This window comes from Anser cygnoides, chromosome 2, assembly GCF_040182565.1.
Source record: "Anser cygnoides isolate HZ-2024a breed goose chromosome 2, Taihu_goose_T2T_genome, whole genome shotgun sequence".
NCBI classification, from domain to species: Eukaryota; Metazoa; Chordata; class Aves; order Anseriformes; family Anatidae; genus Anser; species Anser cygnoides.
This window is the reverse complement of record NC_089874.1, coordinates 72,518,606-72,546,605: the sequence shown is the minus strand read 5'-3', so window position 1 is coordinate 72,546,605 and position 28,000 is coordinate 72,518,606. Positions and strand designations below refer to the sequence as shown.

General features: G+C 41.1%; 2 protein-coding genes across 13 annotated transcripts in view; one reads left to right on the top strand and one right to left on the bottom strand.

Moving 5' to 3' along the window:
• The window catches only part of RREB1 (ras responsive element binding protein 1), a 135,210-nt gene extending 119,871 nt beyond the window's left edge, over positions 1-15,339 (top strand). For 9 of the 11 annotated variants that reach the window (XM_048072152.2, XM_048072151.2, XM_048072154.2 and 6 more), the window contains one exon: positions 976-4,739. In XM_048072152.2, the coding sequence (XP_047928109.2) occupies positions 976-1,496 (521 nt within the window). In that variant the 3' untranslated portion in view covers positions 1,497-4,739. Of the gene's footprint in view, positions 1-975; positions 4,740-7,061 lie in introns of those variants that run through there. The other 2 variants (XM_066992461.1, XM_066992463.1) reach the window with 2 other exon arrangements.
• On the bottom strand, positions 4,604-26,243 carry SSR1 (signal sequence receptor subunit 1). 2 transcript variants are annotated; one of them, XM_066992464.1, is made up of 9 exons: positions 26,083-26,243; positions 24,720-24,838; positions 22,532-22,619; positions 22,092-22,354; positions 21,324-21,400; positions 19,583-19,661; positions 18,638-18,731; positions 16,090-16,153; positions 4,604-5,424 (listed from the first exon to the last, which is right to left on the bottom strand). In XM_066992464.1, exons 1-9 carry the CDS (start codon positions 26,162-26,164, stop codon positions 5,400-5,402), a joined length of 891 nt encoding a protein of 296 aa, XP_066848565.1. In that variant the 5' UTR covers positions 26,165-26,243; the 3' UTR covers positions 4,604-5,399. The 2 variants fall into 2 exon arrangements, with proteins under 2 accessions (XP_066848565.1, XP_047928107.2); XM_048072150.2 differs by lacking the exon at positions 4,604-5,424 and having other exon boundaries at positions 15,377-16,153.
• Positions 26,244-28,000: the final 1,757 nt, after the last annotated feature.

Sequence of the window (28,000 nt, the reverse complement as noted above, 5' to 3'; positions counted from 1 at the left end):
GCTCTGAGGCTTAAGGTTGCAAAGTAAGTGGAAGGATTTTGCCTGGAGAGTAACATTTCTTGCACAGGTGTAAAGAGGTTTTTTAGGGGCTTTCATATGTTGCTCCTATCAGAGATCAGAGTAGAGCAGCACCAAGTTGAGGAATATCAACAGTGTTGTAAACAACATCCCAAGGCAGATGTTTTTCACTCAGTCAGTAAATGTTGATCACCTCTAACAGACACCTCTGGTGTCCTGTGAATGCCTGACAGATCTAGGTCCTGTAGCTGCTTATTCTTTTTTGAAACACAGCGGTGCTGTCAGCCTGCTTCACAAAAAGAGTAGGGGTTGTTGTGTTGAGTAATTCATGACAGCTTCTCTTTGACTTTGCTAAATAACTTGTGCATTACTCGCCTGCCAGCATCTAAGAGAGGGAGGTGTCTTCTCATACACTGCTCAATCTGGTTCAGTTTTTAAGTCCTGTTGACCACAGGTACCTGGGCAGTATCCTTATCCTTCCATCTCAAATCCTCTATCTCTGCATATACCAGGGCCTGACCCATAACATGGAGCACCTGTGGAGGGGAAGCTGCTGTAGCAGTGCAGATGGCTGCTTTCACAAATGCTTTTAAGCTCCATAGGATGACTACAAAGTTCTTCCAGAAAAGTTGCTGACTAACCTAGACGGGATGCTGACAGGCACCTGAGGTATATGGTCTTCTTCCCTCCTTAGAGCAGGGCCATACCAAGTTTGTGGAAACCTCCAGACACCTAGGTTTTGGTTTTTCATTTGTGCCCCATGGCATTCATCTGTATACCTGCTTACATACCATGAGCTGGTTTGATGGTACAGAAGCAAAAACCTGCATAAATGCAGCACCCAAGTTCAATAAAGGTACTGAATTTCCAAAGTGTGGAGTATCTCACGCTGCTTGAAACAAGAGGGAGGTGCGTTTGTGACCTTACAGCTGACTTTGCACTTCCATTCTCTTGTAGGCGAGAGACCGTACAAGTGTCAAACCTGTGAACGGACCTTCACTCTAAAACACAGCCTGGTTCGTCACCAGCGCATACACCAGAAAATCAAAAATACTCGAAACCATGGGAAGGAGAGCGACAAGGAGGAGACCCAGTCAAGGTGCGGAGAAGACAGCGAGAATGAGTCGAGCCACAGCGGCACCAACCCCATTTCAGAAAACGAGTGCGACTCCGCAGGGGTCATTGGCAGCCACCCATCCACCACGAGAAGCCGAAAAGAGTCCCTGGCTGGCGCGGCCAAGGACTCCCCCGGCAGAGAGGAGAGGCCAAGTGGGCGAGGGGCCGGTGCCTGCCTCCCGGAGCCCACCAAGAGTGCACAGAAACAGACCGCAAAAGACCAGGAACCTCGGGGTAGCTCCGAGCTCGAGAGACCACCAGGTTTCATTCAAGACTTGCTGGAGATGCACAACAAAAAGTCTCCCATGAATCACATTCTTGCCTCTGCAGACAGTGCGCCTCAGCTCTTGGGAGTGGAATGACTTGCTAGGAGGTCGGACCCGTCCCAGCACACAAACTAAAGCCGGCAGAGCAAGGTTTCCAGGGTCTTGTTTTGAAAGAGTGACCTACGGCTGTGGGGAGAGTATGGCAGACTGGATGTAGTGCCATATGCCTTTCAGTATAATAATGCAAGAGACTACAGTATATACTGATTTGAGTGCCTTACTACTTTATTAGATCTTTTGGTATCATAGATTTTTTTTTCAAAAATGATTTTTTTTAAATATTTTAATGAATTATTTGGAGAGGACCTTTTTCATTTAAGCATTAATGTTACCTTTTGTATTGGTGTGTGTGAGCTTGGTCTTGTATATCTGTGATAGTCGCTGTGTTTGTTCTCTGAGCTGGAAATGGGGCAGTGGGGTGGGAGGCCCTTGGATACCACAGCCAATAACTGGAAGAAAAATTATGTGAATTTCATACAAAATAGTCAGAGGATGCAGATGAGATGTTGATTTTGTTTTTTTTCTCAGTAGATGTTCTTGCATTTGCCACACGGTGGAGCATTAAGCCTGTTCCAGGCATTAACAACGTGGCAGTTGAAGGTGTTCAAAGTGGTTCGAGCCAAAAGCAGGAAACACAAAGAATTTCAACCTCGTACTTGTTTCCACTTTTCAGCATTAGAAATGGTGTTCTAGTTACTAGGGTTTTTTTCTGGCCATCGTGGACTGAGTGTGTATACAGAGAAGAGTTACATAGCAACGTAACCTATGGAAATTATGCACCCGCTGTTATATATGTTTGATTTGCTTCAATATATTATTATTATTATTTTATTATTATTTTATAAATTCATCAGTTCGCTTGTCTCTGCAGTCAGCAGAAACCAATGGGCAATATTTGCCCACGCAGATGTATAATGCAGCTTGGATCCCCTCTTTAAATGTTTTTGACTTCAAGCTTTCACCAGCTCCTCTTCTTATGTTGCAGCTCTTCTACTGTACTTTAAATGAAACCCTTCCTCTGACCGGAGAGTCAAATGGAGGCCAGCAAGTTACCGTCACACCCATACAGGAGAACATCTCACTCGTGGTGGGGTGTGCGTGAGCGTGTGTCGTGCGTGTGCGAGCGTGTGTGCGTGTGTGTGCTGGGGGGGTGCCTGGGAGAAGACGCTTGCGAGAAGGGGGTGGCCGAAGGACCCTCCGCGTGCGTGAGAAAGGCACTGCAAGTACGATGTGGGTCTCATTGCAGTCACATCAGTGACAGCGAGTGTTACTTAACGAGCAAAGTTTTTCAGTCTTCCAGTTGAAAGCAAGCAAGAGAGAAATGCGAGCCTTACCGTGATCTTGCTACTGTCATGTTCTAGAGCAAGAGAATACTACTGGTAATAAAACTACAGATATAAGACATGTTAAAAATAAATAAAGTAAATTAAAAAAAATATTCTTCCTGAGATTTTGGGGTTGATGCTTGAAGACTTGAGGTGTGTGTCTAAATTTCATATCGATAATTTAACCCCTTTAATGCTGGGAGCTGGGATTTCTCTGAATGGCTCCTGTTGCCGGCAACAGGTGACACTCCAGCCACCAGGATTTAAGGGGTTAGGCAAAATGTCTCCTACTGTAGCTGTGTGCTTTTAGGAGCGCACAGCGTTTTTGTTGTTGTTGTTGTTGTTGTTGTTGTTGTTGTTTGTTAATTGTCCTTCAGTCATGACCTCTGGGACAGACAGAGCCATAATAGCATTGCCGGAGCCTCACTGTGCTATTCCACCACTGCAGCCCCCCCAGCCCACACTGTGATCCTGATCCTCCCCACCCCTGCAGAATCGCTTTTCCTGCTTTCATCAGACATGGAGGAAGTGGGCCTCAGACCCATTCTATATTATATAATATATATCTATATATATCTATATCTATATTAAAAATTCTCCGAAAATTTCTGGAGACTGAAATCTAACTGTCCAGAATTCAAAGGAAAAGAAACCTTCTTGAGTAATATTCTTGCAAATAGAATAAGAAAAAATGGTTGAGGTATATGTGATTTCTATTTTGTTTTTTTTGTTTTGTTTTGTTTTTAAATAGGGATGTATGAACCAGTTCAGAAACAAAGCTAATGCCAGATGGATAAATCAATCAGAACCAATGATTCATTTAAAACTCTACCCAGGTGCATTCTACTTAATTAAAACCAGTTCACACATCCCTGAAATTGTTATTACTATTATAATTATAATAATAATTATTATTATTATTTTGGGTATTTTTTGGTTTTTGTTGTTTGTTATTTTTTTTTGTTTTGTTTTGTTGTTTTTTGTTTTTGTTTTTGTTTTGCAACTCTCCACACTAAACTGCGCAATACTGTGGGGGAGAAGCCATTACTAAACTATATGCTGCAGAACAATGTAGCAAGTAATTAATTCCCAGCAGCCTGCCGGGACATCTGCTAGCAATAATCACTATTGATTTAAAGCTTTATTTAGCCTTTATCTATATCCTAGTAGAGTATAAGGTCTTGCCACATTTTATTGACATTTTTATTAGTTGAGTTTGACTGAGAACTGTTGCTGTTGTTGGGTTTTTTGTTTCCCCCCCTCCCCCAATATTAAACTGTGAAATTTATAATGTGTTTAAACTATGGGTGAATCTTAGGCTTTAGTTTGCATGTTCAGCTAATTTGTCTCTATACGATTTTTGTTTGAATCTTTTTATTTTTTCTTCTCTCAGGGCTTTTACAAAAAAAAAAAAAAAAAAAAGGATCTTCTGAAATTCTTTTGCCTGAGTTGCAATGGACTTAACTTGGAGACAATTCAATCACTACATTAAGCACTTGACTGTGAAAGCGCAAAAAAAAAAAAAAATTTTTTTTTTTTAAATGAGAGAACCTTGTTTGAGGCTATTCTGAAATAACTTTTCGGGGCTATGTGACAGTCTGATTCCATTTTCAGAATGATTCATAATTTTCTCTCTTCTCTGTGTGTCTCCTTTCTTTCCTCTCTCTATCCACGAAGGAATTTTAATCCTAGTGATTTCATCCCATGCAGGAAACAGTAATAAATGTGTAGAATTCATATTTTTCTAAAGGGAACTTAAACTGCTGCTACGAATTGTGTACAAGACTGGTTTATGCCACATGAACAGAGAATCACACATTTGTTTTGGTACTTTTATTCCTCTTTTTATTCAGTTGTACAGTACTTCCAAATTCAAAATAAAAGTAAAAGTTGTTCTGTATCAAACCATCTAAGCAATAAAATGTTATATTTAAAAATTATAGGTTACAAAATGGACGTGGCTCTTCTTGTGGGTTTGTTGTAACTTGCTTTCAAGTTTTTCTGTTAGAGGACAGCATGCAAACCAGAGCTGTCCTGCATAACTAGTAGTACTGTTTCTCTTCCTTCGTTTGGACAGAGTTTGAACCAGAGATAGCTGTAACACTCTGAAAATCCTTGTGCGTTTGTTCTCTGTTAGTTGAAACCCTTTGAAATGGTGCTCCTCTTTGGTGGCAGTTTCTTAAAATAGCAGCTGAAAGCAGAAGAAAATGACATTGGTGCTGATTTTCCTGTACAGGTGTTAGCTCAGAGCTGCATGTCCTTTCATTGTTAACCATAACCCCATGGTCACAAGTGAGTGTCCTTTCGGCGCAGTGTGGTGATGGAGAGTGTATCGGTTGTTTTCTGTGTAAAAGAAGGAGCTTTCTGCCATCCTTGTTTTATTTTTGCGTAAAAGCGTATGGCTGTGAAATCTTCAGGATGTATTGGAAAGCCACAAGCATGTGTCAAAAGAGAGAAATCCTTTGTTTTGTCTTGTTGGAGCTGCCTTAGTTGCATTTTATATGCTTTCTTACAAATAAAATGCATTTCACAGGATGGTGAGCCGAAGAATCATCTGAGTTGCATATCCAGTTCTGGAGGCCAGGGAACCGTAGAGTATTTGAGCGTCTGCATCCTAAGTCTTGGTGGGATGAGTCTTTCTGGTAGAGAAGTGAAACAAATTCAGAATCAGAGAGCCATACCCATGGACTACTGCATGCCCTGCTTCTGCTTTCCTTCGTCTAGCCTCTGGTGCCATCATGGCAGCTGTTAAGGCTCCCCACATGGCTTTTTTTGGTAAGGATCCAATTCCTCACTGCTTAACAGGGAGAGGTTACAGTAAAACCAGTCAGCATTGCCTAAAACCGAGGAAATCTGATGAGGCAGGACTCTGAATTACCTTGGGGGAGCTGAAGGGATTGAAAAGATTTCTGAGGGGGAACTGCAGAAAATCTCATTTTCCCTCTGACATCTATTGGCATGAGACATCTCCCTTCCTCTTGCAAGCCTGTGAGGCTGATGGAAAACTCATGTACAAAAAGTGTCAGAAGGTGTAAAATAAAAACTGGTGGGATGAGCTTATATGGCTGGGAAGAGATTGTGAGCAATGATTTACGAAGTAGATGGCTTGGAAGCACTTGATGTTGGCCACGGAAGGGCGCTAGCTGTCTGCCCAGCCCCTTGCTGTCTTCTAACTTTGTACCTGGCCTGTGTGACTGTGACAGTCCCTGGGTGGGGAATTTCCCTGTTCTGTGTGTTCAGCAGGGTAACACTGGGCTGGCCAGCTGAACCTTGCTCCTTGTTGGCATTTCCCTCTCCTCCTCCCTGTACCAGCTCCTGTGGTAGCAATACCCAGAGCAGGCCTGAAGCGTGGAGTTAACAGGGATGAGGTGAGGGGGGCTCCACGTCTCTCATCCAACTTGGTCCTCCCCGCTTTGTTCCCTAAAGCTTTTCTTTCCCAGCTTTTTAAAGGTGAAGCCGCAGGCTCACTCCTGACGTGGATGGAGAGTGTGGCCCAACCATGTGGCCTGTGTGTTGTGGGCCTGTCTCACCACGGTGCTGTGGGTGCAGAGTCCATGTGCTCGTCCCAGGGCGTTAAGGTTTGGTTGGGGTAGAGCTGAGGCCCCTGCCACCGCCGGGCCGCCTTGGTGGCAACGGGCACCAAGAGGGTGCCGTGGCTTTCTCATGGTGTGGAGCGTGGATCTGTGGGCATCTGGTGTATCCAGTCAGTGATGCTGGTCACTTCAGCTCTCCTGCCTAGGAGCTGCACGAAGTGCTTTCCCTCTCTAGTCCCTGTGCTGTGCCTGGCCTGGGGAGATGATCTGTTGGCTGCAGTGTGTGTACTGAGATCCGGTAGCACTCCTGTCACCTCTGGACTTTGGGTCCCAGGAGTGCTCTGGAGTTCCTGGCTTTGGGTCTGGCCTCCAGCCTCACGCCACAGAGGGAGCGAGTGTGCAGCAGCCCTCTTCTGGCTCCATCTCCTCGTGCTTGTGCAGGAGAGCCAGGAAACAAATGTCCGGAAGCAAAATATTGTCGCTGTCCCAAAACTGGTGACAACAGGTATCTGTGAATTTGTTGGCAGACGACAGTATTTCCCTAGTCTCAGGCAATTAGTGCCATGTTGGCTCACAGGACTACAGAAAGTGGCAACGTCCCTAAAATAACAGGAGGTTGAGCACAGCTGGGATTCCTGAGCTAATGGTGTGTACGGTCACAGTCTGGTCCTGTGGCTTTGAAGTAAAGACATTTAGCAGGACAATAAACCTTTTTTTTTCTTTTTTTTTTTTTTTAAATGCAGCCTCCTCCAGAGCCTAAAGCATGTCCTGCAGATGTCCCAGTTTGTGCTCAGCAGCTCTGAGCCTTTCTCAAGATGGCCAAGCTGCTATCTCACTAATCACCTCAGCTGAAGATTGTTACTGGGAGTGTGATTCTAGATGACTGAAACCCCTCTCACCAGTCCTGAAAGGATGGATTCATACCACACAAGCATGAGGTGTTTCTTCTACATGTTTGAATAGGTAGCAGACACTGGTGGCACGTGCCTTTGTTCCTATGAAGTTACAGATTCATTTGTCCTGACGTGCACAAGTTTGGTTGGGACTTACTAAGGGACTGAGGGGGAGCACAGCAGAAAAAGTACTCTGGAGAATTATTCGATGTTTTAAGGATCTCTCACCAAATGCAACTCTTCCAGGTGCAAGGGCTGCAAGAGCATCCCCAGGTGCTGCCAGGGCTCATCAGTGGATCACTACTTAAAGGAGGGGGTTGGTTGCGTGTGGTTGAGTGGGTGTAGTGCTTGCTGTTGAAACAGTAGCAGGTGTTCTGTATTATAACAAGACCTTTATGAAACTTTTTCTAGTAAGATTTTTTTCTTTTCCCCCAAAGAAACTAACTGGATTCTTCTTGTAATAGCACAGAGAACACTCTATGCTGTGTTTCCATCTCATGCTCTTATTAGTTTATTTTCACAAAAAAATTCTACAGCTTCTGAAGCCCAGGAACACTGAAAACCCATGAAGACAACCCTTCCCTGAACTTGCTCTACAGCCATAATTGAGGGGCTTCCTGCTGGTTACAAAACAAGGCCTTATGCTCACCCAGAGCTCCTCCATCTTCTCTTCGCTGCTGTCTAGCGTCTGTAATCACAATGCTCAGCATAAGTTTCTCCAAGGAACCCAGCTCACAGTTTTTGCCTGCTTCAGCAGAAGGTGCTCCAGGAACCTGGTATCAGCCAGGAGCCTGGTATCAGCCAGGAGCCTGGTATCAGCCAGGAGCCGAGCAGCTTGCCTTTGGCAATGCCCTTTGGAGCAAGGCCTCCTGCTGCTGGGGGAACTGCAGGCAGCCCTAGAAGGGCGGTGGAGAAGTTGGCCTGCTCAAGGACAGTTGTGAAGACCATGGGATGATGGCAGGCGGCTGCACAGCCTGTGTGCTTACAGGGCCGTCTGTCTACCTTGCTGTCGTGGGCTGCCTGCCACCTCAGGTAAGTGGCACAATCCGTGTACGTACATGATAGTGTTGATGGGGTAGCTAATAGAGGAGAAAGTTGGTTTGAATTTTCTAGGGAAATGAAAACATTTGGATATGCCTAGGAAGGGGGCCAAGATGCCTTCATTTCAGCATGTACCTAAAATCATCCCGTGGTGCTGACACTGAGTACAGATGGAGTTGAGAAGTACTGTTGAAGCTTTTCAACGATTCTAGTATTGCCTTCTATTTTCAGTCCTTTCTCAAGTCCCCTCTCTGCCTAAAAAAATATATTGAAGGGCATTTCCTATTTTAAATATTAGCAAGTTGGAAGACTTGGCTCACAGAGCCTGACCCTAAGCGTAACACTTCTCACATTGGTGGAAAGGAAAATGTCAATAATTGCCCCACAAAATGGTGTAGTAATAATGGCACAGCATCCAGGAGAGGCCAGGCCACTGTGTAATGTGGTAGAAAGCCTTGTAGCAGTCTTCTTAGTAGGAACTGAAAACAGCTTCCTCCTTTGTTGTGTTTATTTCTCCCCTGCCAGATTTGTCTCTTGGTCTTGCAGGGAAAACTGCCAGTAATGTATGAGGAAACCCTGTACAATGGGCATTTGCAGTGCACTTTTGTGAAATCATTTGAACTTCTCCAGGGCCTTTCAACAAAGGGTTGTAAAGTAGTTTACAAACATCAGTTACTATTACACTGTAAATAAGAAGCTTGCTGGAGAAAAGGCATCTTATCAGGGAAGACCCAATCAATTTTCACCATCTTAGAGCCAGAGGTTAATGTGGTAAAGGCCAGCTCTGCTGCAGGGTGATTCTCAGTGGGTAATTCTTTGCCTGTAATGGTATGTGGACTGTGGCCATCCTAGTAGTAAAAATGTGGAACGGTTAGGACAAAATGTTAGCCAGAATGCTCGGCAGCTCTATCACAATGCATGATTAGGAACAGCAAAATGTGTGTGCTTGTGGTGGGTATAAAAAAAAAAAAGGTCCTGTGCAAGCATGTGTGTGCGTACACAGGCCTAGCAGCTCCTCCCCTAGCCTGAGGAACGGGCACAGGAGCAAGCTCGGTTACTTTTGGATAAAAGCAACCTGTGTGCTTGTTGGTGCAGACTCAGCTCATGAAGCAGCTGAGCGCTCTCATGTCCCACCACCACCAAGGACCTTGCACCTAAAAAGATAAGGTCTGGGTACTCTGAAGAAGGAGCTTTAGGTGAGCTAATCCTTTTAATCTTTCTGCAATTCTTAATGGGAAACGTACCTACAGGTGTGCCACTGTATGCACAGGCTGGAATCAAATCAATTTTTAGTAAAATACTGCTAGCTACAGTATTAATCCTAACTTCTGCTGTGCTCAAGAGAAAATACTGCAGGAACCCACTAGCTTACAGCTGTGCAATGCCTAGTGCCTAAATGAGGAGATTGTGCTGGTATGGCATGTGTTAACCTTTCCTTCCAGCTTCTGTTACCTGATGGTACAGAGAAATGACAACTACTTACATTTGCACCAAAATCTAGCTGTTGTTTTAAATAAGTAACATCTGACTTTTAATAAATCTGCACTTAAGATACTTGTGTTTTATTTTAGGGTGAGGGCAGTGCTAGTTGTGATATAGGCTTTTGTGATATAGGTTTGCTTTAACCCATAAACACTCCTTCCCCAGTGTTTCCATGTCAAGCTTTGCCACATGCGACCTGTGCTTAGAAATAGAAAAGCGTTTACCTGGCTGTAAACAAAAAAGAATGTAATACTTTTCTCTCTCTCTCTCTAAGCGTAGTTCTACTTGCACAGAGTTCCCAGGCAGCACCTAGGGGAGGAGGCAGAACATGGGGGGACATGTGCTAACTCATGCACTGCTGAGTGGGATGCAGTGCTTGCACCTTTGCTTGCTTTGCCAGTTAATCCATTTTTGCTGGCAGGATATTTAACACAATTTCATCTGTTGCCTTCAAGATACTTGTGACTGGAGCCTTACTATGTGACTACAGGCTTCAAGGTTGCATATACCAGCTCAGTTATATTCCACAGATAGAGAAAATCGAAGTATTGAGCTGTCTGTGTAGACATCACAATCCATCAGAAGTCTGTACCACAACACAGCTGTTCTGATTTTTGATCTCCAGCCTAGATTGTTATCTGTCAGTATCATGAAGAGCTGAAACCACAGCAGCCTTTGTGCATAGCTACCTGCAACCCAGCTCTGCACTGAGCTGGTCAGAAAGGCTTGCCAGGGCTGTAAGTAAAAGAAAGGAAGGGATCTGGAGAAGCGAGCAACTTGTGCACCTAATGAGTAACAGATTTTGGCACAGGGTGCAAAGCCATGTGCTGTGTTTATTGCATGAATGTTTATTGGTGAATATACCTCTTGTTTTTGTGATCTAAAACTTTCTCTTTTCTCTAAATATGAAGGCACTTAATTTGAACAACAATTAAGTGAGAGCAGCTCCTCCCAGGGTTCCTTGTAGTGTTCTACTGAACAAGTGCTGTTGTAGTCTCTCTTTGCAGTTTGTCAACAGATCCTTGCTAGCAGCCTGTATGTATTACTGCTGCAGTCAGTCAGGGGCATCGGCTGTAATCCCAGAAACACAGCACAATAGCAACATTGCTATTCAAATTCTAGCTTTTTCTTTCTAATGGAAGCCTGCACTAGGTTGTTTTGAGACTTTCCTCCTTTCTGTATGGACTCCTAAATAAGCCATCAAAGCAGTTTATTCTTTCTCTTGGAAGCTTGCTGGTGGACTTGCTGGTTGATGTTGGGATCTAGCATGCATGATCCCAATTCAGTCCTATGCATTGCTTGTTTCTGTAGTGCTGTGGAACCAGGGTTGTGCCAGAAAACATGCTTCAGAGTTTTGGATAAATAGGACCACACCCTCTGACTTACCTTTAATGGAAAAATACCTTGAAAACAAAATTTGAACCTATTTGTATATGAACAGTCAGCTCACTTGGAGTTGAAAGGCCCAATTTACGTAATTTCAGTAACAGGAAACCTCAGGCAACTTACCACCAGTAAACCATAGGATAGGAAGTATGCAAAGTGTTGTCATTAACCCCTACTTCTGCAGTACCTCAGGCTGACTCAGGTGGCTCTAGCCCTGATTTTTTTTAAATGCAAATGCGAACTTTGTACTTACAGCTTTTCAGACTTCAGCATCAATAAAGTTCTCTCTAATTGCCAGAATGTAAAAATATGCTCAAGTATCTACATGCAAGTTCTTCCTTATTTGTCCACATGTAACTCACGAATGTAGGACTTTCACCTTCCTTTAACTTTGTTGGAACTACTTATTTGATATGTGAAGTAGTTTTTGACAAAAATAATTAAGAGGCATTTGTACAGGATAGAGGTAGCAGGCTATCTGAACTAGAAGCTATTAAAAAACCATCATCTCCAGTAAGTTCTTGCACAAGATTCCTTTTCTGACAAGCATAATCTAAATTACTCGTCTCCAGCCCTTATCTTTGAAGAAAAGATAAGGCATTTCTGCCATACCTAGTAGTAGGTGAGTAACAGAGTAGGAAGAGAGCCTAAATGCTATTTTGGAACCAGTCACTGCATCCTGGAAGCAGGGATCAAACAGATGTCACTAATATTACTTATACCTAAGCACAAAAGAATAGAGCAGCAAATATACCCTGAAAGATACCCTGAAAGTGACTGAACCAGTGAGACTACATTGCTAAAAGAAAAAAGCTGAAAGGACAATTTTAATGCAAAGCAAGCTATCAGCTTGTAACTACCTACTCTTTAAGAAGCCAGTGCTTTCCAGCATCTTACTCCGTAGGGACTAGGGAGATCTCAGCTATATAGTAAACCACAGCAGAGAAAAGCTTGTTATGAGATTGCTTAATCATCTTGCTGCTTTTCTTAGTCTTCATTGATTAAAACAAAACCAAGAGGGCCTGGCACTAAATCAGTCAACTACAAGGTTAAATACAAGTATCCTATTATTGCCTTAATTCACTATATGGATTACCCCTAAGTATTATTGATATGCTGCTGTTCTCCTCTAGTTCCACAATTTTTATATTACTTATAAATGCCTTCTGCTATAGTGACCTGCATTAATATCTACCACTTCATAACCACTTAATTAGGATAGTTCAGAGATGAACTGAGGCAAGGTGAAAGATTATCATAAGGTATTATCCCCTCAATTATTTCCAACTAGCACTAAATGCTAAGAAAGAACAAAACCAGGTTTTACAAAACCAGGTTTCAATAGTGAATTCTTCCCCATAGCCTTAGTGAAATCTACATCCACACAGATATAATACAGTATCACATTGATTAAACTTACCTTGCTTTATGAGTTAATCCCCCCAGAAGTCTTACCCTATCTTCTATTTAGATGTAGTACATGCACCTGAACTTTGAGCAATACTTCCAGGTATCACTGCCTGGAATAGTGTTCTCTCAGTCAGACAACAGCACATACCTTAAAGCTACAGGAATTTAGCCTTGTTACCACATTGTGTTTCAGCAGGCTTTAAGCACCTCAACAGATCTTTTTCTCACTGCCTATAGGTTAGTCCATCTGGAAATGGATAACTATGGCTTGGTTTTTAACAAATCAGGTTTCAAAAATGATGTTCCTAGTGTCCTCCCTTATTCTAAGGATTTTTGATTTTTAATCCTAGTGTTTAACTACTGTCCAGAATATCACAGAATACTTCCTAGCTATTATTTCCACTACAAACACATTTGCAAAATAGCAGCTTTTGAAGTCCAGCATATTTTCATTTTTTGTGTATCTGCTACTACAGGTTGCTTATCAAGGAAAAGAGCACCCGAGTACCACTCAGGCTTTTTAATGCCATACTCATGCTTTATTTAAAAAAAAGCAGCTACATGATGCTAAGGAAACTTCAAGTTCACTTTACAAAGAAATCCTGCAGCCATTTTCCACGCAATCTGATCTCACTTATAAATGAAAACCAGCAGGTAAATTTTTAAATTAACATTTCACTTGCAGTACATCTGAACTTAATTATCCAAAACAGTCATTCTTAAATTCTGACTGTCGATTGTATGTATAAGAACAATCTATATCGTTTCTTTGACTAAAAAAATCCCTGGGAAAATTTAAAGTTAAATGGAAAAGTGTGAGAGAACTTATCCCACCTTTAAGCACTTGCAGAAATTGATTGCTCATTCTAGCTTTACTCTTCCCCTGTCAGGGGCTTGCAACTCTTCTGCATATTTTCCTCTGTGTATTTTAAGTTTTAATACAAAGCTGCTAAACTCTTCAGTGAAGGGATTAAATTGATGTAACATGAATTCATGTAGTTACCATCACACTACAGCAGTATGATATCTTACTATCTCCATGGAAGTGTATTGTGCTAGTCTCAAGTAGCTTCAAAACACACCTGAAACAGCCATTATGTCACTCCTATGAGGTAGGTACTATCTTTCCGTTGGAGAAGAAAAAGGAAACTTAACTGCTGCTTAGCACATCAGGCACACTGAAGAACAGGACAACCAACCTAAATTATTATTTGACTTTCCTACTACTTCCCTGAATTCAGAGCTTTCAACTGCAACATTTTTAGTGCCATGCATACCAGGAATAAAAACAGGGAGTGATGCTTAACTGCATCCATTCCAACATAAAGGAAGCATTCAGTGTAACTGCTTTGAAACAAGCAGAAGTACAGCTCTTGCTGAGTGTTCCATTCAGCTTTATGGCCTACATTTAACTACTTGTACATGAGCAATCAAGATGAAGCTTGTCCTCCTGACAGGAGGAACCTGCTGTATGAGTAAGGGACAAACTGATACTTGAAGAAATAGCACTAGGATATTGAAAGTTAATGTTCCAGTGTTCTAGTGCTTTGCCTCTTCTAGAGCACCACTGTATCTAGAGCAGCTCTCATTATCATCTCCTCAATGAGGCAGCTTACCATCTTGAGATCTTGGGAAAAGTTAACACAATTTAAGGTTTCCTACTACCAGAAGGTGGGGAAAACAACATCTTAATTTCAGCTGAAATGCTGAATCCAATAGCTTCTATGGGGCTTTACCATACAAAGCATTTAATACATGGAAGTTTTGCTGAATCAGTGCAGACTGAATGTAGACCCATAAACCTACTACAGAGTCATCATTAAAGGCAAAGTTTCTGTACACAGTAGATTTAAGAGCAGTCACCTGTTTTGAAGTTGTTCAACAATTTGTTAAGTGATCTGTATGATCATTCAATCTTCCCTGTTAAAAATATTCTGCCTGGACTAGCATTATCTGGAAGTTGAACAAAGCATCACTGAGAAGTTGTTCTTCCCATTCTATTTTCCACACCAAGATAAGTCAAGAACATCTTTACAGCTAATTCTGGCAGTGTATAGTAAGATACTGCCAGTAGTTTCAGATGAGACCTAAGCATTGCTCAACTCATTGAGTCAGAAGTTCAGTCCCTGCAGAACAAGTATAGATCAAAGAGAGCTCTTTCACATGTGGGGATCAGGAAGAGGGGGGAGAAAAAAAAAACACAGGTTTCACATCAATGCCTTTTCCTGAACTGAACAAGCTCTCAAAGATAACCCTCAGACAGAAAGAAACAGTTCAAGCCTTCTCAAGTGCCTGAGTGGCAGTAAACAGATGCTGTATTAACTGTTTCCCCCCGCCCCCAGGCCCCCAACAGTGAATTCCTGAATGCAGTGTATGCAGATCAACATCTGCTCCTAGTAATTCTAGGAACTGTAGCTGACAAAATAATTTGATCACATACAGCTTTTCTGTTGTAGTACTGAGGTAACAGTCAATGGAAATGCATCTGTGTTATAGTGGGAAAGCCAGGGTGATGAACGTAACTCAGACCAAGCCACTGACAGCTGGAAAGAAGTTTGAGATTTAAGAACTGTAAAGGGTAAATGAAATAGTATGCCATTTAAAAAGATTACTTGAAGCCAACAGCTTTTCAGAGTCAGTTCCCTGTGCATGGAATAAAGTTGAAGTCCTTGGTACAGCTTGGAGAGAAATCTGGGTGTTTTGATACATACAACAACCTAGTCTTGGGAGAACCAAGAACAAGTTGTTCTGGCTTACTCAATTTCTTGAGTAAACACTGCAGAGCTACCACTATAGTCAGAATAATTAAGCTGCTGGCACAACTCAATAACTAACCATTTAACAAGTCAGGTATAAAAAAAATTTATGTAGTAATACCAATTCAGCACACAAATTCCATGCTTCACAAGTTCTGCTGCTGTGTAAGAGTCCTCTTAACATTTATGCAGGTAAGTTTGTTTTTAGGTCACTGCATGCCCAGATCAAAACAGCAGCAAGATATCTACCACTACAAGCAGCTATACCCAATTGTGCCTTTAGAATGCTAAACAAATGCAGAAATCCAGACGATGAGTGCCTCACTGCTGAGATAGGACTGTGCACGTAAACTTCAGTGTATGTGCGCTGCAGAGAATAAAAGTTACTTACTGGAAAGAAAAATGCATACAGATTCTGATACAGACAAGATACAATCAAGACATATTAAGTCATGAGACATTCTGATTAGGGGGAGGGGAAAAACCCTTTGAAGTATACAGGTGACAAACCAGCATTAAAAAGGATTCTAAAGGCACATTTCAGGTAACATGATTCTGTTAAGACCAACTGCTTACACACGCAGGCACAAATCTTAATGGCTTCCCCCACCCACCCCAACAATTATTTAACAAAAAAGAGAAGTGCATTTTCAGTAATAAACACCATTCAGTTAATCTGTTCAGTCCAAATGTTTAGCAGTATTTTCCTTATGGTGATATGGATTCTTTGCACTACTCCAATCCAAAAATCCCAAACAGGCAGGATTAGTAAACGTTCAACTGTTGTACTAGTTAACATTTACTCATCAGAGCCTACTGATCTCTTTTGTGCCCTCTTGCGGGGCAACCTCCTTGGTGAAGCTTTATCTAGAAGAAAAAGAGATAACTGCGTTAATTGCTACAGCTCTTTCATATTAGTTCTTATATAAGAATACATTTTTCTCCCTCCCAAACACAAGCCACACTGCCCTTCTAATGCAATGCATCACTAGAGAAACCACTTCAAACATCTCATTAATGGTTTCTTGTTTTAAACCATTAGCATCCTGAACAGACTAAAAGAAATAACGTTTCTGTTCTGTAACACGCAATTCTAAGGTAAGGGCCATTCAAGTTGCCAGTTACTGAAATGGACAACAAAAATCTACAGCATCTCCTAATGAAGCCACATGCTCTGCTGTTTAGAAAACTTTCATGCTCAGATATCCTTCCAGAGAGTTAATGAATGATTTATCATTACTGGTTTTAGTTTACCTGCCTGAAGAATGATTGACCCTCTTTTAGACAGCTTTGTCTTACAAGAAATATTCCCAAATTCATACAGCTTAACAGCAGAAGTGTTTCAGTCCAGAAGAGAACACCCTTATCCAGGAATCCACACTTGATTATGAAGTTATCACTTCGTAAGCAAATAACCCCACATGGGGAAGCCATCCAGCTTTAGCTGTATTATCACTGGATGCCAGAAGCCTGTTCTTACATTTTGATCTATGACAGGTCTATAATTGTCCTTTCACAGTGATGGTTCTTACGTAGGCAGCATCTTTAATCATTATAGTGTTATAGAGCAGCTACAATACTTTGTATGAAGAAAAAAGCACTGAGGTGATTGCTAGGTGTCTGCTTACAAATGCAAGTTCTTAAACTGATCAACTTCCAGTCTGACTGTTTAGAGTATGGGCAAACAATGCTCTTAAAGGCATGATGGCTGTTCAGTTGGTACAGTTTGAAGTATCATAAACAAAACAGGAAAGAACCTCTGAGCATCTTGAAGGCCAGATATCTCAAAGAATTCTAGTGTAGAGTTCCAATGAAACCTAACCAAGAACTAAAGAATACCACAATTAAGAAAAACTTAATACCTGAAGGCTAGAAAAAACTGACCTTTAAGAGATGAATACCTAATTTACCTTGAAGAGCAGGGGGACAAGGACAGAACAACACTGGCTGGATTTGAAACCTTTGAAAGTCACCTTGCTCTTCAAAACAGTTTATCATTCAGTGCTTCAGTCTGTCTTACTAGACTGAGGCCTTTCAAACTTTGTCTAGGCTTTCATACTACCATTCCACTGCATATTCCAAGAATACAGTACAGGAAAGCTGTCACTTTCAGATGTGAAACAAGCCCTCATACCTTTGTAGTAACTTTTGATTCCTTTCCCCTTCAGCTATACTTAAGTCATCAACTCCTGGCACAACTTTGTGTCAGATCTAGAGCCTCCAGGTCTTCTAGGCTGCATACAGCTGTCAGACTAAGATTGCTCATTTCATCAAAATAGGGAGTCTTTTTCAAGTAAAAGTTCTAGTATGCACTTTGTTTCAAGTGAGGACAAATCACCTCAGACAGCCAATGCTATTAGTGATAAGAGTTCATCTGGGATAAGGAAGATAACTCCATTTAACTATTATACCCCAAGTTGATGTTTGTCTCTCACTGAAACAAGATACACTCAACCATCAGTTGTGACCAATCAGTCCTCCACGACTTCAACAACAGCTTGACACTATACTAAGGTAGTGCACAGCATTTTAGATAAAGGGTTCTGGGAACTGGTAGAGACCACAATACTTTAGCAATATTTTAATAATAAACTAGATATAAATATGTTTGTAGTATTTTGGTTAAAGTATTTTATGTACACATATACATTTTTTCCTGTCTGGATGGTTGTATGCATCTGCTCTGTAATCTTTTACTACTCATATCACCAATCACTGCATGCAGGAAGACATTTCTATCCATGCCCGATTATCACATGGATAGTACATTAAGAACTTCCACTTTAAATCACCAGAGTTTGCCTCACCTCTTCTACTTTGCACTGAAGTCACAGGAAAGCAAGAACAGAAGAAACAGCAAGAGAAGTTAGAAATATCCAAACATACGTTCTAAAGAAGCCAGATTAGGTTTACTGTTGGCATTTCACACCAAGGATTTAGTCATTTTGTACTTGTGAAGAACATTAATTTCAGGTCTTAATGTGTCTTTGGTTAAAACACTCTTAATGCTTATTTGTCTGAAGGTAGACTTCCAACCAACTTGCAGGAACTTTTAGATAACTTTTTAAGCCTCCTTTATGAGGCAGGTTTTGGGTAGAGATTTTATACTGTTAAAAAGTCTACAGAACAAAGCATAAAAGTCATTGATAGCCATTACTGTATCAACAAGTTTGTTCTACACAGGAACAGGCTGATAATCTAATCGTTAAGGCCAGTGCTTTAGACAGTTTTTTACTCCCTAGAACAGATGTATGCTGTTCTGGGAAACTGGTACTAGCTACTTGTTCAGTTACTACTATTTGATTAACTAAGGTTAGTTCTACTCCAGTTTGTGGCACACAGACTACTTACTTATTTGATTTAAAGTTTCTTGGGGAATCCAGCTCATATCAACATCATTCTGATTTGATGTTCCCATCTCTACTTTCTGTACTGGTCTTTTCCTCTGAAAATTCAAGAAAAAATTTGTCTTCCACATAAAGTTCTGATAGCATAAATATTAGAAATAACCAATAATACTTTAATAAATTGCAATTATTTCACTAGGAGACAAACCTAAGGTTAAGCCAATGTAAGAAGCAGCCAATACAAGAAGCTGTCTTTGTAACTTCTCTTCAGCTGTCTTTACCCATTAGCAGTTATTCACCTAGGCTAAGCGTTAATACTTGTAAGGCCTTGCAATACTTATTTCACACAGATAGCAAGATTTCATGCACACCTTCGCAAGTTCACTACACCTGCTGCAAAAAAATGGCTGACAATAACCCAAACTAGATGACTGGTTTCATTACACTTCCCCAGATTAGCACAATACTCTTATGCAACCTTGCAAAAATAGAATTTGAAAAAACAGTTTCCCATGGGCAAAGGGATGGAATTACTATTTAGAACTAAAAATTTAGAACAGCTGGACAGCTGTTTTCAAAGTTACATCTAATCTAACATAATAGATACAAACAGACAGCATGGGGAAATTTGTCCAGCAAGTTTTGAATCAGTAGCTGCACACATCCAGAGACTGGAACATATCAAAGCTTCCAATTCAACCATTCCAGTGTTGTGGTAAAGAACAGACGCAGAGAACATTAGGCAATCAACTTAAGTGTCTCCAGTGTTGATTTTTTGACATCTCTAGTTTTCCACAGTAACCTTCATAGTCTTAGTTCTGAAAGTACATCTTCTGAAGCTCTACTGGTACCACTTGCAGTGTGCAGTGATTACTGAATCGCTTTCCCCCTCACCCTCATACCAGTAAGGGGTTCGTTACTAACTACACAGACAAAATACATTACTCACCTTCCTAGATTCTAGTAACTGATGTAGGCCAACGATAACAAGTAGACCAAGTCCAGCAAGGAACATGTACATGAAAATCCTTTAAAAAAATTAAGAAACCATTAACTAAAATCTTAAGTGTTTAAGGAAATTTGAAGCAGCATAGAAATTAAAAGCTTACTTTGGCCACAGCCAGCTTGATCTTTTCCAAGCCCTTTTGTAGGTGTGGGGGGAAAAAATCAAGTCTGAAATTTAAGTGCTAACAAGTATTAAGTAATTATTCTGACTGATTTCAGTCACTTTAAACTAACCCTGAGTTTAACTGTTCAAATATTCCATTGATCACAATCCCATACAGGTTGGGAAATGAAGTAATTACTGAAACCTAGTACCTGCAAGGATCCTTTTTAAACACCATGTTTCAGGATGCTGGGCCACAGGATTTGTTTTTAATTGCTTTAACCACTTACAAATGCCTTAAAAGCATCTTATGCACTTATTACTGCAAGTACCACTAGTATACTCATTTACTTACGGAGCTCTGAGATGCCTTCCTTAGACTATCTTACTTTGTGTTCCACTGTTAAATTCTATCAACACTACAGATCATTTTTAAATGGGTTTTCAATCTATGCATTTTGTTTTGAACAATTCCACCTAAAATTCCTGTTGATATCTTAGCAGGAGGTAAACAACCTAAAGTTATTTTGGGGAGCACGCAAGACTTTAGAGATAGAGTTTAACATTGAATAGATCATATAACTCAGATTTTTAACAAAAAAGTTAGAGTTCTGCAGGAGAGCCTTAACTGAACATCTGTTTTATAGTAATTACCCATTCACAGCACACCAACTCAAACTGGTCCTGACTAATAATTTGAATTCTTCACATGCTCTTTTACCAAAGTCTGGCATGTTTTCACATTACCAATTACTTATTCTCTGATGCTATTCTCTTTGCAAATATAAATTCCTACAGTATCTACTTTTTCAGGTCGAACTTTTTTTTTTAGAAAAGGAAGCTTGCTTAGCAGGCAGTTTCTACCTGTGGCAGGAATACCCAAGTATTCAGTATTGCCTTCAAGGATTTCCAAAGACTTTTTTTTTTAAAAGACTCACGGGTTCTTTTGAAGTTCCACTTCTTTTAGAATATTCTAAGAGCATATTGGCACACCATATGCTTGCAACATATAAGGTGTCAGGTCTAATTTGTCCTTAAAGCACTCCTGAAAGAAGTCTCCTACCAACAGGGGAAGTGCAACAAAGAATGAGCATGAGTTCCTCTATTTCATACTCTAGACATCTTTCACTTTACATTACCTTAGATTATATTGAATGCTGCAGAAGGAAGTTATTCTAGTCTACACAGTAAGACCCACAGCCCAGTACTATGGTCCTGCTGCATCTTTAACTCAGAGAAAAAAGGCACAGTAGTATAAGAAAAGCTTAACAGCTTTGAACTGCTACATGCCTATACAACAGCAGGTCCTATTCCAGGCTAAATCCTCTGAGCAAAGCAGCTGCATAAGCTGTTTACTGACATAACCCTGAAGATCCCTAGTGTTAATGAAGATCTTAATTTGGAGGAGAGCTCTCATTTTCAGTCTACCAATGCTGCAGAAGTCAATGCCTTCTACACCATCATCGAAAGACAAGACCTAAAACTCAATAAAACAAAAGGTACAAAAACTATTCTCATTGGCCCCCATTAATAACCCATTCTACCAGTGCACCAACTAAACTTGAATCTCCAGCTTCCTTACGTTTCTCCATCCAGTCCATCTTCTTTTTCAATAATTGTAACCGTCTGATTGAAGACAGCATCTTGAAACACATTGCCCTATAACAAAGTTCCCACAAAATATTTTAAGTAAATTCTGCATAGAAAAGGCTTGATTTATAAGTAATGCAACTTTAACTCAGCATATAAAACTGCAAGTTTTCTGGTGCAAGTACAAATAAAAATTTAGATATTAGCAGGAAAGTCATATCTAGCCTTGAAGATGTTATTTCCTGTGACATGAAGTACTACATATGAAAGGATCTTATTAACAAAATTACAACACTGAAGACACAGAAACCTTCAGCCTGCACTAAAAGGAAGAAGTCCCCTACTTTAGTCCCCATTTATGGTTTTGGATAAAGTCTTCTCCTAGGTTGATATTGTGAGCAAATAATTGAAATGTTTTCAAGTTTACAGATTGGATTCAGGCTGTTAAGTTTGTTAAAGCCCAAACCGAATACAGTGAAATTAAGAAGTTTTCTGGAAGGTTTTTTTCAAGTTAGTATATGCTACTACTACTCAATTCAATGACATTACAGATTCCATTGCTAATATAAACTCCAAGTGTAATGTACACAAGGGACAATTGTGAAACACGCAGGCAATCTCTTACTGTGCTTATGCATATAGTGATTTGCTTAAAGATCTCAGAGGCAGTGTCTGAAGAGATAGTAACTTGACTAAGCAGTTCCTTCCTGACATTTCCACAGGAATGAGAGATTGAAATGAATTACAACATCAGACTTACGTTTACATCTCTGTAGTTGAGATTGATAACTAGTCCAAAAGGACGACCACCCATAGGCTCAGCAGGGATGAAAGAGTACTCAAACGTGGCTTGTCTCTGTGGTGGAACTACTGTATTCAGAGGGAGAGCTGTGAAGTTCTGGATATAAAACTGGTAGTCTTGAGGGTACCGGAAAGAAGCATCAAGAGACTCGACAATGAAGTCTTCTGTACCTTTATTGGTGAAGCCTACCAAGAATTTTACAATGTTGTTTGCTGGAAAATCTAAAACAGAAGTAGTTAACTGTTAGAAACTTCGTACAGCACACCTAGCCCCTGTTTCTAAATGGAGTCTCTAGAACAGACCCAATGTTTTTTCTAAAAGCCTCACTGTTTTAACATGCACATTGCTATACTCTGAGCAACAGTAAGAACGATGGTAGATCAGCACAGGACTCTTACCTTCACCTTTCACAAATAATATGGTTGTATCAGCACTAGGTGAGGCTTTAGGTTCTCCTGACAAGTCTTCTTCCTCTTTTTCTTCTGTCTAAGACAAGAGACTTTTTAAAAAATCCTATAATGAACAGTGAAGCAAAGACCATGCTTGTTTTATGAGAATCCTATGCAACAGTTATCAGTGTGTCAACATATATGACAAGCATTAGTACCAACTCCCGCCATTGCAGAGGTAGCATAGTGTTCTCCCTCTACATTAACATCATTTTCAGCATTTATCCTTCTAGTTGTTACATCTGACACAGTAACTAAACTCAGCTCAATTTGGCTGTATTGAAAGGTTTTGGATCAGAAAGCAACAGCAAAGATTCTGTTCTTTTCCATCTGACCCTAAACAGAAGCCAAGTATGAAATAATCACATCTAAGCTATTTCTACTCAGAAGACAAGTACCTCCAAAATAACGGACAACCACAAGGCAAATGAGAGTTGTTTCAATACAGAGTGCTTATAGAAGCTTTTATTCAGTTTTGAGAAGCATTATGTTTGCATGGAAAGTTACATTTTTGGAACAAAATGATTATACAAATTCACTCATTCAAGCTCACCTTTGTGGTGATTCACTTTTTAGTTTGGCAATTACAATCTTTAACATCTTATTTTCAAAAATTATCAAGGTAGCGATCAAGGGATCAGTACTGCCTCCACCAAATGAAAACAAGGCTGTCCCCAACTTGCACTGTCTGCTGAACCAACTGGTTTACAGTTAGTTCTATCGTTTGATTTTGCTGCTCAAACGACTCTCTGAAGCAGCATACAGCCTACTGGATCAGCTGTACACATGCCATTTGGTAGGGAAGCCATGAACCAGAACTGGGCGTAGCATCTTGAAGTCAACTCTAAATGTAAAACTCTATTTTAGTGACATATAACACATTACCTAAGAAGTATACTGTTTTGTAATCTTGCTTAGTCATACACTATCTATTAAAGTTACATTTGAAAGGTTAAATACTATCAGCACTGAATACCTAGCACATCATCTACCGTTTAGCAAACTTGGACAACCACAAGCTCACCAACTTAACAACATCAACTAAAATCTCATAGAATCACAGATCAGTGTACCAGGTCTTTCATACTACACAAGCCTTCTCATCCTAATTACATCTTTAGTATGGAGGAGGCTCAGGGAAGACCTTATTGCTCTCTGCAACTACCTGAAAGGAAGTTGTGGGGAGCTGAGGGTCAGCCTCTTCTCACAGGTAACTAGTGACAGGACTAGAGGGAATGGCCTCAAGTTGCACCAGGGGAGGTTTAGATTGGAAATTAGGAGATATTTCTTCTCAGAAGGAGTAGTCAGGCATCGGAACAGGTTGCCCAGGGAGGTGATGGCATCACTATCCCTGAGGGTGTTCAAGCAACGGTGGGAGTTGGTGCTTAGAGACATGGTTTAGTGGGTGACATTGGTGGTAGGGTGACAGATGGACCAGATGATCTTGGAGGTCTTTTCCAACCTTAATGATTCTATTCTATGCCCCAAACTTTCTTATTTTACGTCAGAAATTTGAGAAGTTTTTATCAACTCAAGTATAGTATGAGCCTAGTGAACTGTACTAGTGCTGTACTGCTACAAGCAGAACACAAGCTGAAGCAAGTAACCCAAAGCAGTGTGGCCACTGCTGTAACACGTACCCTACAGCAAGCCTCAGAATCTAGAAGTGCATAAAGTGAAAACTGACTGCAAAGCAGAGTTTTCAGTATTAATATAAAACTTAACTAAGAAGTACAGGACAGATGTACACTACAAAGACTCTGTGGCCTCTCAAAAATCAACACCAAGAAAGCCAGAATGAAGTAGTCCTATACCCTGATACCCTTCTGAGCTTAGCAAGATGCAGATTAAGCTGTAGAACTGCAAGATGCTTTTATGAGAATTTCATTATCTTACTTGGTGTTTTCATCAAATGCAGTTCTGGTAGTTTCTAGAAACCTAGCAGTCCCCATGTGCTTCCTTGAGCTGGTAATTCAGGAAAAGAAATCCTTCTGAAACTTCAAGCAGGTCAAATTTAATTTGAGACTTTAGGATAACCTGTTAGAAATATCAATGCTACCAAGCACTTTCAAATATAACTACATAGCTTCAAGCACTTTTATTCCAATTCCTACTTATAACATTCATGTACAGTTACCAAGTCTGTAGGCTCATCTTCTTCAACTTCAGCTTCATCATCTTCATCTTCAACTACAGTATCTTCCACAGCTTCCTCATCTTCTGTAGCATCTTGAGCTGCAACTAGTAAACCTGAACCTACAGAAACAAGATGCAAAGGCTTTTCAGTACCTCATTAACCAACAGAAAACTGACAATGCAGTATGATTTTCAAACTGCTTGACTTCCTAAAGTTTTGACAAACTCTTTTGAAGCTTCAGCTGCAAATAAACTCACAAATGATTGAATATGTTGACCATTCAGCCTTTCATTCTCTAATTACTTTGAACTGCTCATTTATATATCAGCAAGTTCAAAATGGAAAGCTTTACATCTGGATAACCAAAATTTCAGCATTTGCACAGCAAAAACAACCAGTTTACCTTAAATTATTAAGGTATTTTATTTTTTGTTATTACCAACGTGAAAGTTAAAGTTCCTATTATGACTAAACTAATTTGGGGAGTTTTTTTTCCTTCTAAAACCAGCAAGCTTCAGAGCAATGCTCCAAGATGAGTAGTCAGAGAGTTCACTCCTTCTCTACTTTCATGGCACTGAGTCTCATACATTCAAACACCAGGCACAGAGGATTAATGAAAGAGTGGCCACAGGACAGAGTTCACACTGTTTGTATTTAGAGCACATGCAGGCTAGGCTAAGAATTTTTCACAAATACACACATGACTATAGGTTTTGTTTGATGAAGCTAGCAAGCTAGCATTTCCCAAAAAATTCAAAGAACAAGGATGAATGGATGACTGAATTGCACAAGCCTAAAAGAGCCAGTTGAGTACACAAGTTAAACAAATATTTAGAAGCATTCACATGGAATAAAAATCCTTGAACAGAACAAGTGTGCCCAAGGACTTGAGACTTGTCACTCTGAGCTAGGAAATGCAAATAGAAACCCCCCACTTAAGTGTCTTTATAAGACATACTGAAAGACTTTTGCTCAATCACATGCAATATATAACTGCAGTGATTTTGTATGAAGTTTTAGAGAGCGTAAATTCGCAAATAACAAATTTTTAACTGAAACCCTTGCAGCTGATTAGGCTATGGCTGTTACAGATATCCTTCACCAAGCAGCTGTACTACCACATCCTCCCAACCCCTAATTTAGGATTTTTTTCAAAGGGATGAAAAGACAAACTGATGATGTGGCAAGAGCAGGACAGGAAAGCTTCCCCCTGCGGGGAGGCCTGACACACAGCCCTCCGGAAACGCGAGGCGAGGCGGCTGCCCACCTCCCTTTTCCCCAATCCCTACAGCAGCCGGGGGCCGCCGGCGAACCCCCGCACCAACAAATCGCCCCCTGCCCGCCCCAGCCGAGCCCCCCCTACCTGCGCGGACGCCGGCGGGCGGCATGGCGGCGGGCAGGACGAGGAGAAGCAGCAGCAGCAGCCGCCGCATCGCGCTGCCCATGGTAGCGGCTGGCTGCGGCGCAGCGCCTTGCACGCACACACCCTCCGTTCCTGCCTCCCTCCTGCCTCCCGCCCGCCTCCCCTCTAAATGGCGGCCTCCGCCATCCGGCCCCGCCCCGCGCCGCAGCGGACGTGGCGCTGCCGGGGAGGAGCGGGGAGGTCACGCGGGCTTAGCACACGTCGCCCCGCCGCCCCCGCGCGTGCGCGGCTCTGCCCCTTCCGCCTGCCCGGGATTTTTGTCGCTCCCCCGGGGGAGGCGGCTAGCGCTACTTTAGGGGCGGCGGTGCTCGGCGCGCATGCGCGGCAATTAGCGCGCGTGGCCCATGTGTTACGGGGCGGAGGGCGGGAGAGCGGGGAGTGGCGGGTGTAGTGCGCCGCGCCGCGCCGCGCCCTGTGAGCGCCCCACGGGGGCAGGGGGAAAGCAGGCGGCCAGGGTTTCTTCTTGGAGAGCAGGTTAACGCGCCCTGGGAAGGAGCAAGGATCAAGCGTTGCTGTGCTGAAACGCTAACAAAATCTCTTGTATCCAAGTCTGACGTTACCAAAATCTCACGTTATCAAAATCTCACATGGTCACAGTCTTGTGTACTGAAATCTCATGTACCTATCGTTCCTTTAGATCAAGCTGGTTTTCAGTCATAAAATCTCACGTATCAAAATCTCATGCACCAAAATGTCACACACTAAAATCTTAACAAAATCTCACATATCGAAGTCTCACAGAACCCCTCTTCCTTTAGGTCAAGCCGGTTTTCAGTCATATTTGTGATGGTTTAACTGAAAAGTTTTCTCAAAGGGTAATAGGCAATGTCGTTGAAAGTGGCACGTTATTCCAATTTAATTTCTTAAACTGAAATGTAAAGTGTACTAAGATGGAAAAGCCTTCTCACAGAACATTCAGTGAAAATACTGAGGGCCAAAACTGCCCTCCAGCTTTCTCTTCTCCCACAGTTAATAACAGTGGCTCACCTAGAGAGTATAATGAAACATAGGTAGTGTTTAGATGTCTTCTGTATTTTGCAGGAACTTTAATTTGTCCCATGCAAATGCAACTTTCTGTGATGGCAGTGGTGGTAAATGGCAGCTTTCTTCAGTATTTTGTTTTCCATATTTTCATTGATTTGATTTTGAACCTGCAAATTAAAAAAAAAAAATTCTATGTAAGTTTTAGTTATATTAATTATATTTATTATCTATTATTATGTATAATTATATATATATTATATATAATATATATAATTATATTATATTAAATAAGTCTTATTTTTAGCAAGCTGAAAATATTGCTGAAATGCTGCTCAGTATTGGCAGAAGGTGAAGCATCATTATGAAAACTAGAGAATATCCATTGCTACTGATAAAAGTATTTCTAGTCAGATAATATCCACCCAATGGTATAACATTACCTTTTCTGCAAGGAGCTGTAAGTTGTTTAACATAATCTTTGGCCAAACATGTCTGACTTAACATCTTCATCTGAGTTAAATGATCCTTATGTTACTAATTAACCTGTGTGGAGTTTACACGTGGTGGGAGCAGAGAGGAGTTAATTATAAGTGTGCATTGAAAATAAGTGAGATACATTGACCACCTTTAGTGGTCAACGCTGTCTCATACAAACTGCAATATCACAGCTGTGCCTAAAAGCTTATTAGGCCACGGTTCTTTTGTGCGAAGTATCCTATCCAGAATGAACAATTTATAATCTGAAAAGAAAGACTAAATGAATAACTGGAGTAAGCTGTGGAGAGATGTTTTCTGTTTTGTTTTTTACACCGGGTGTATATTAACAGACATAAGAAATTAAGTGTTGACAATAACTGCCATTATTGCAGCTTTT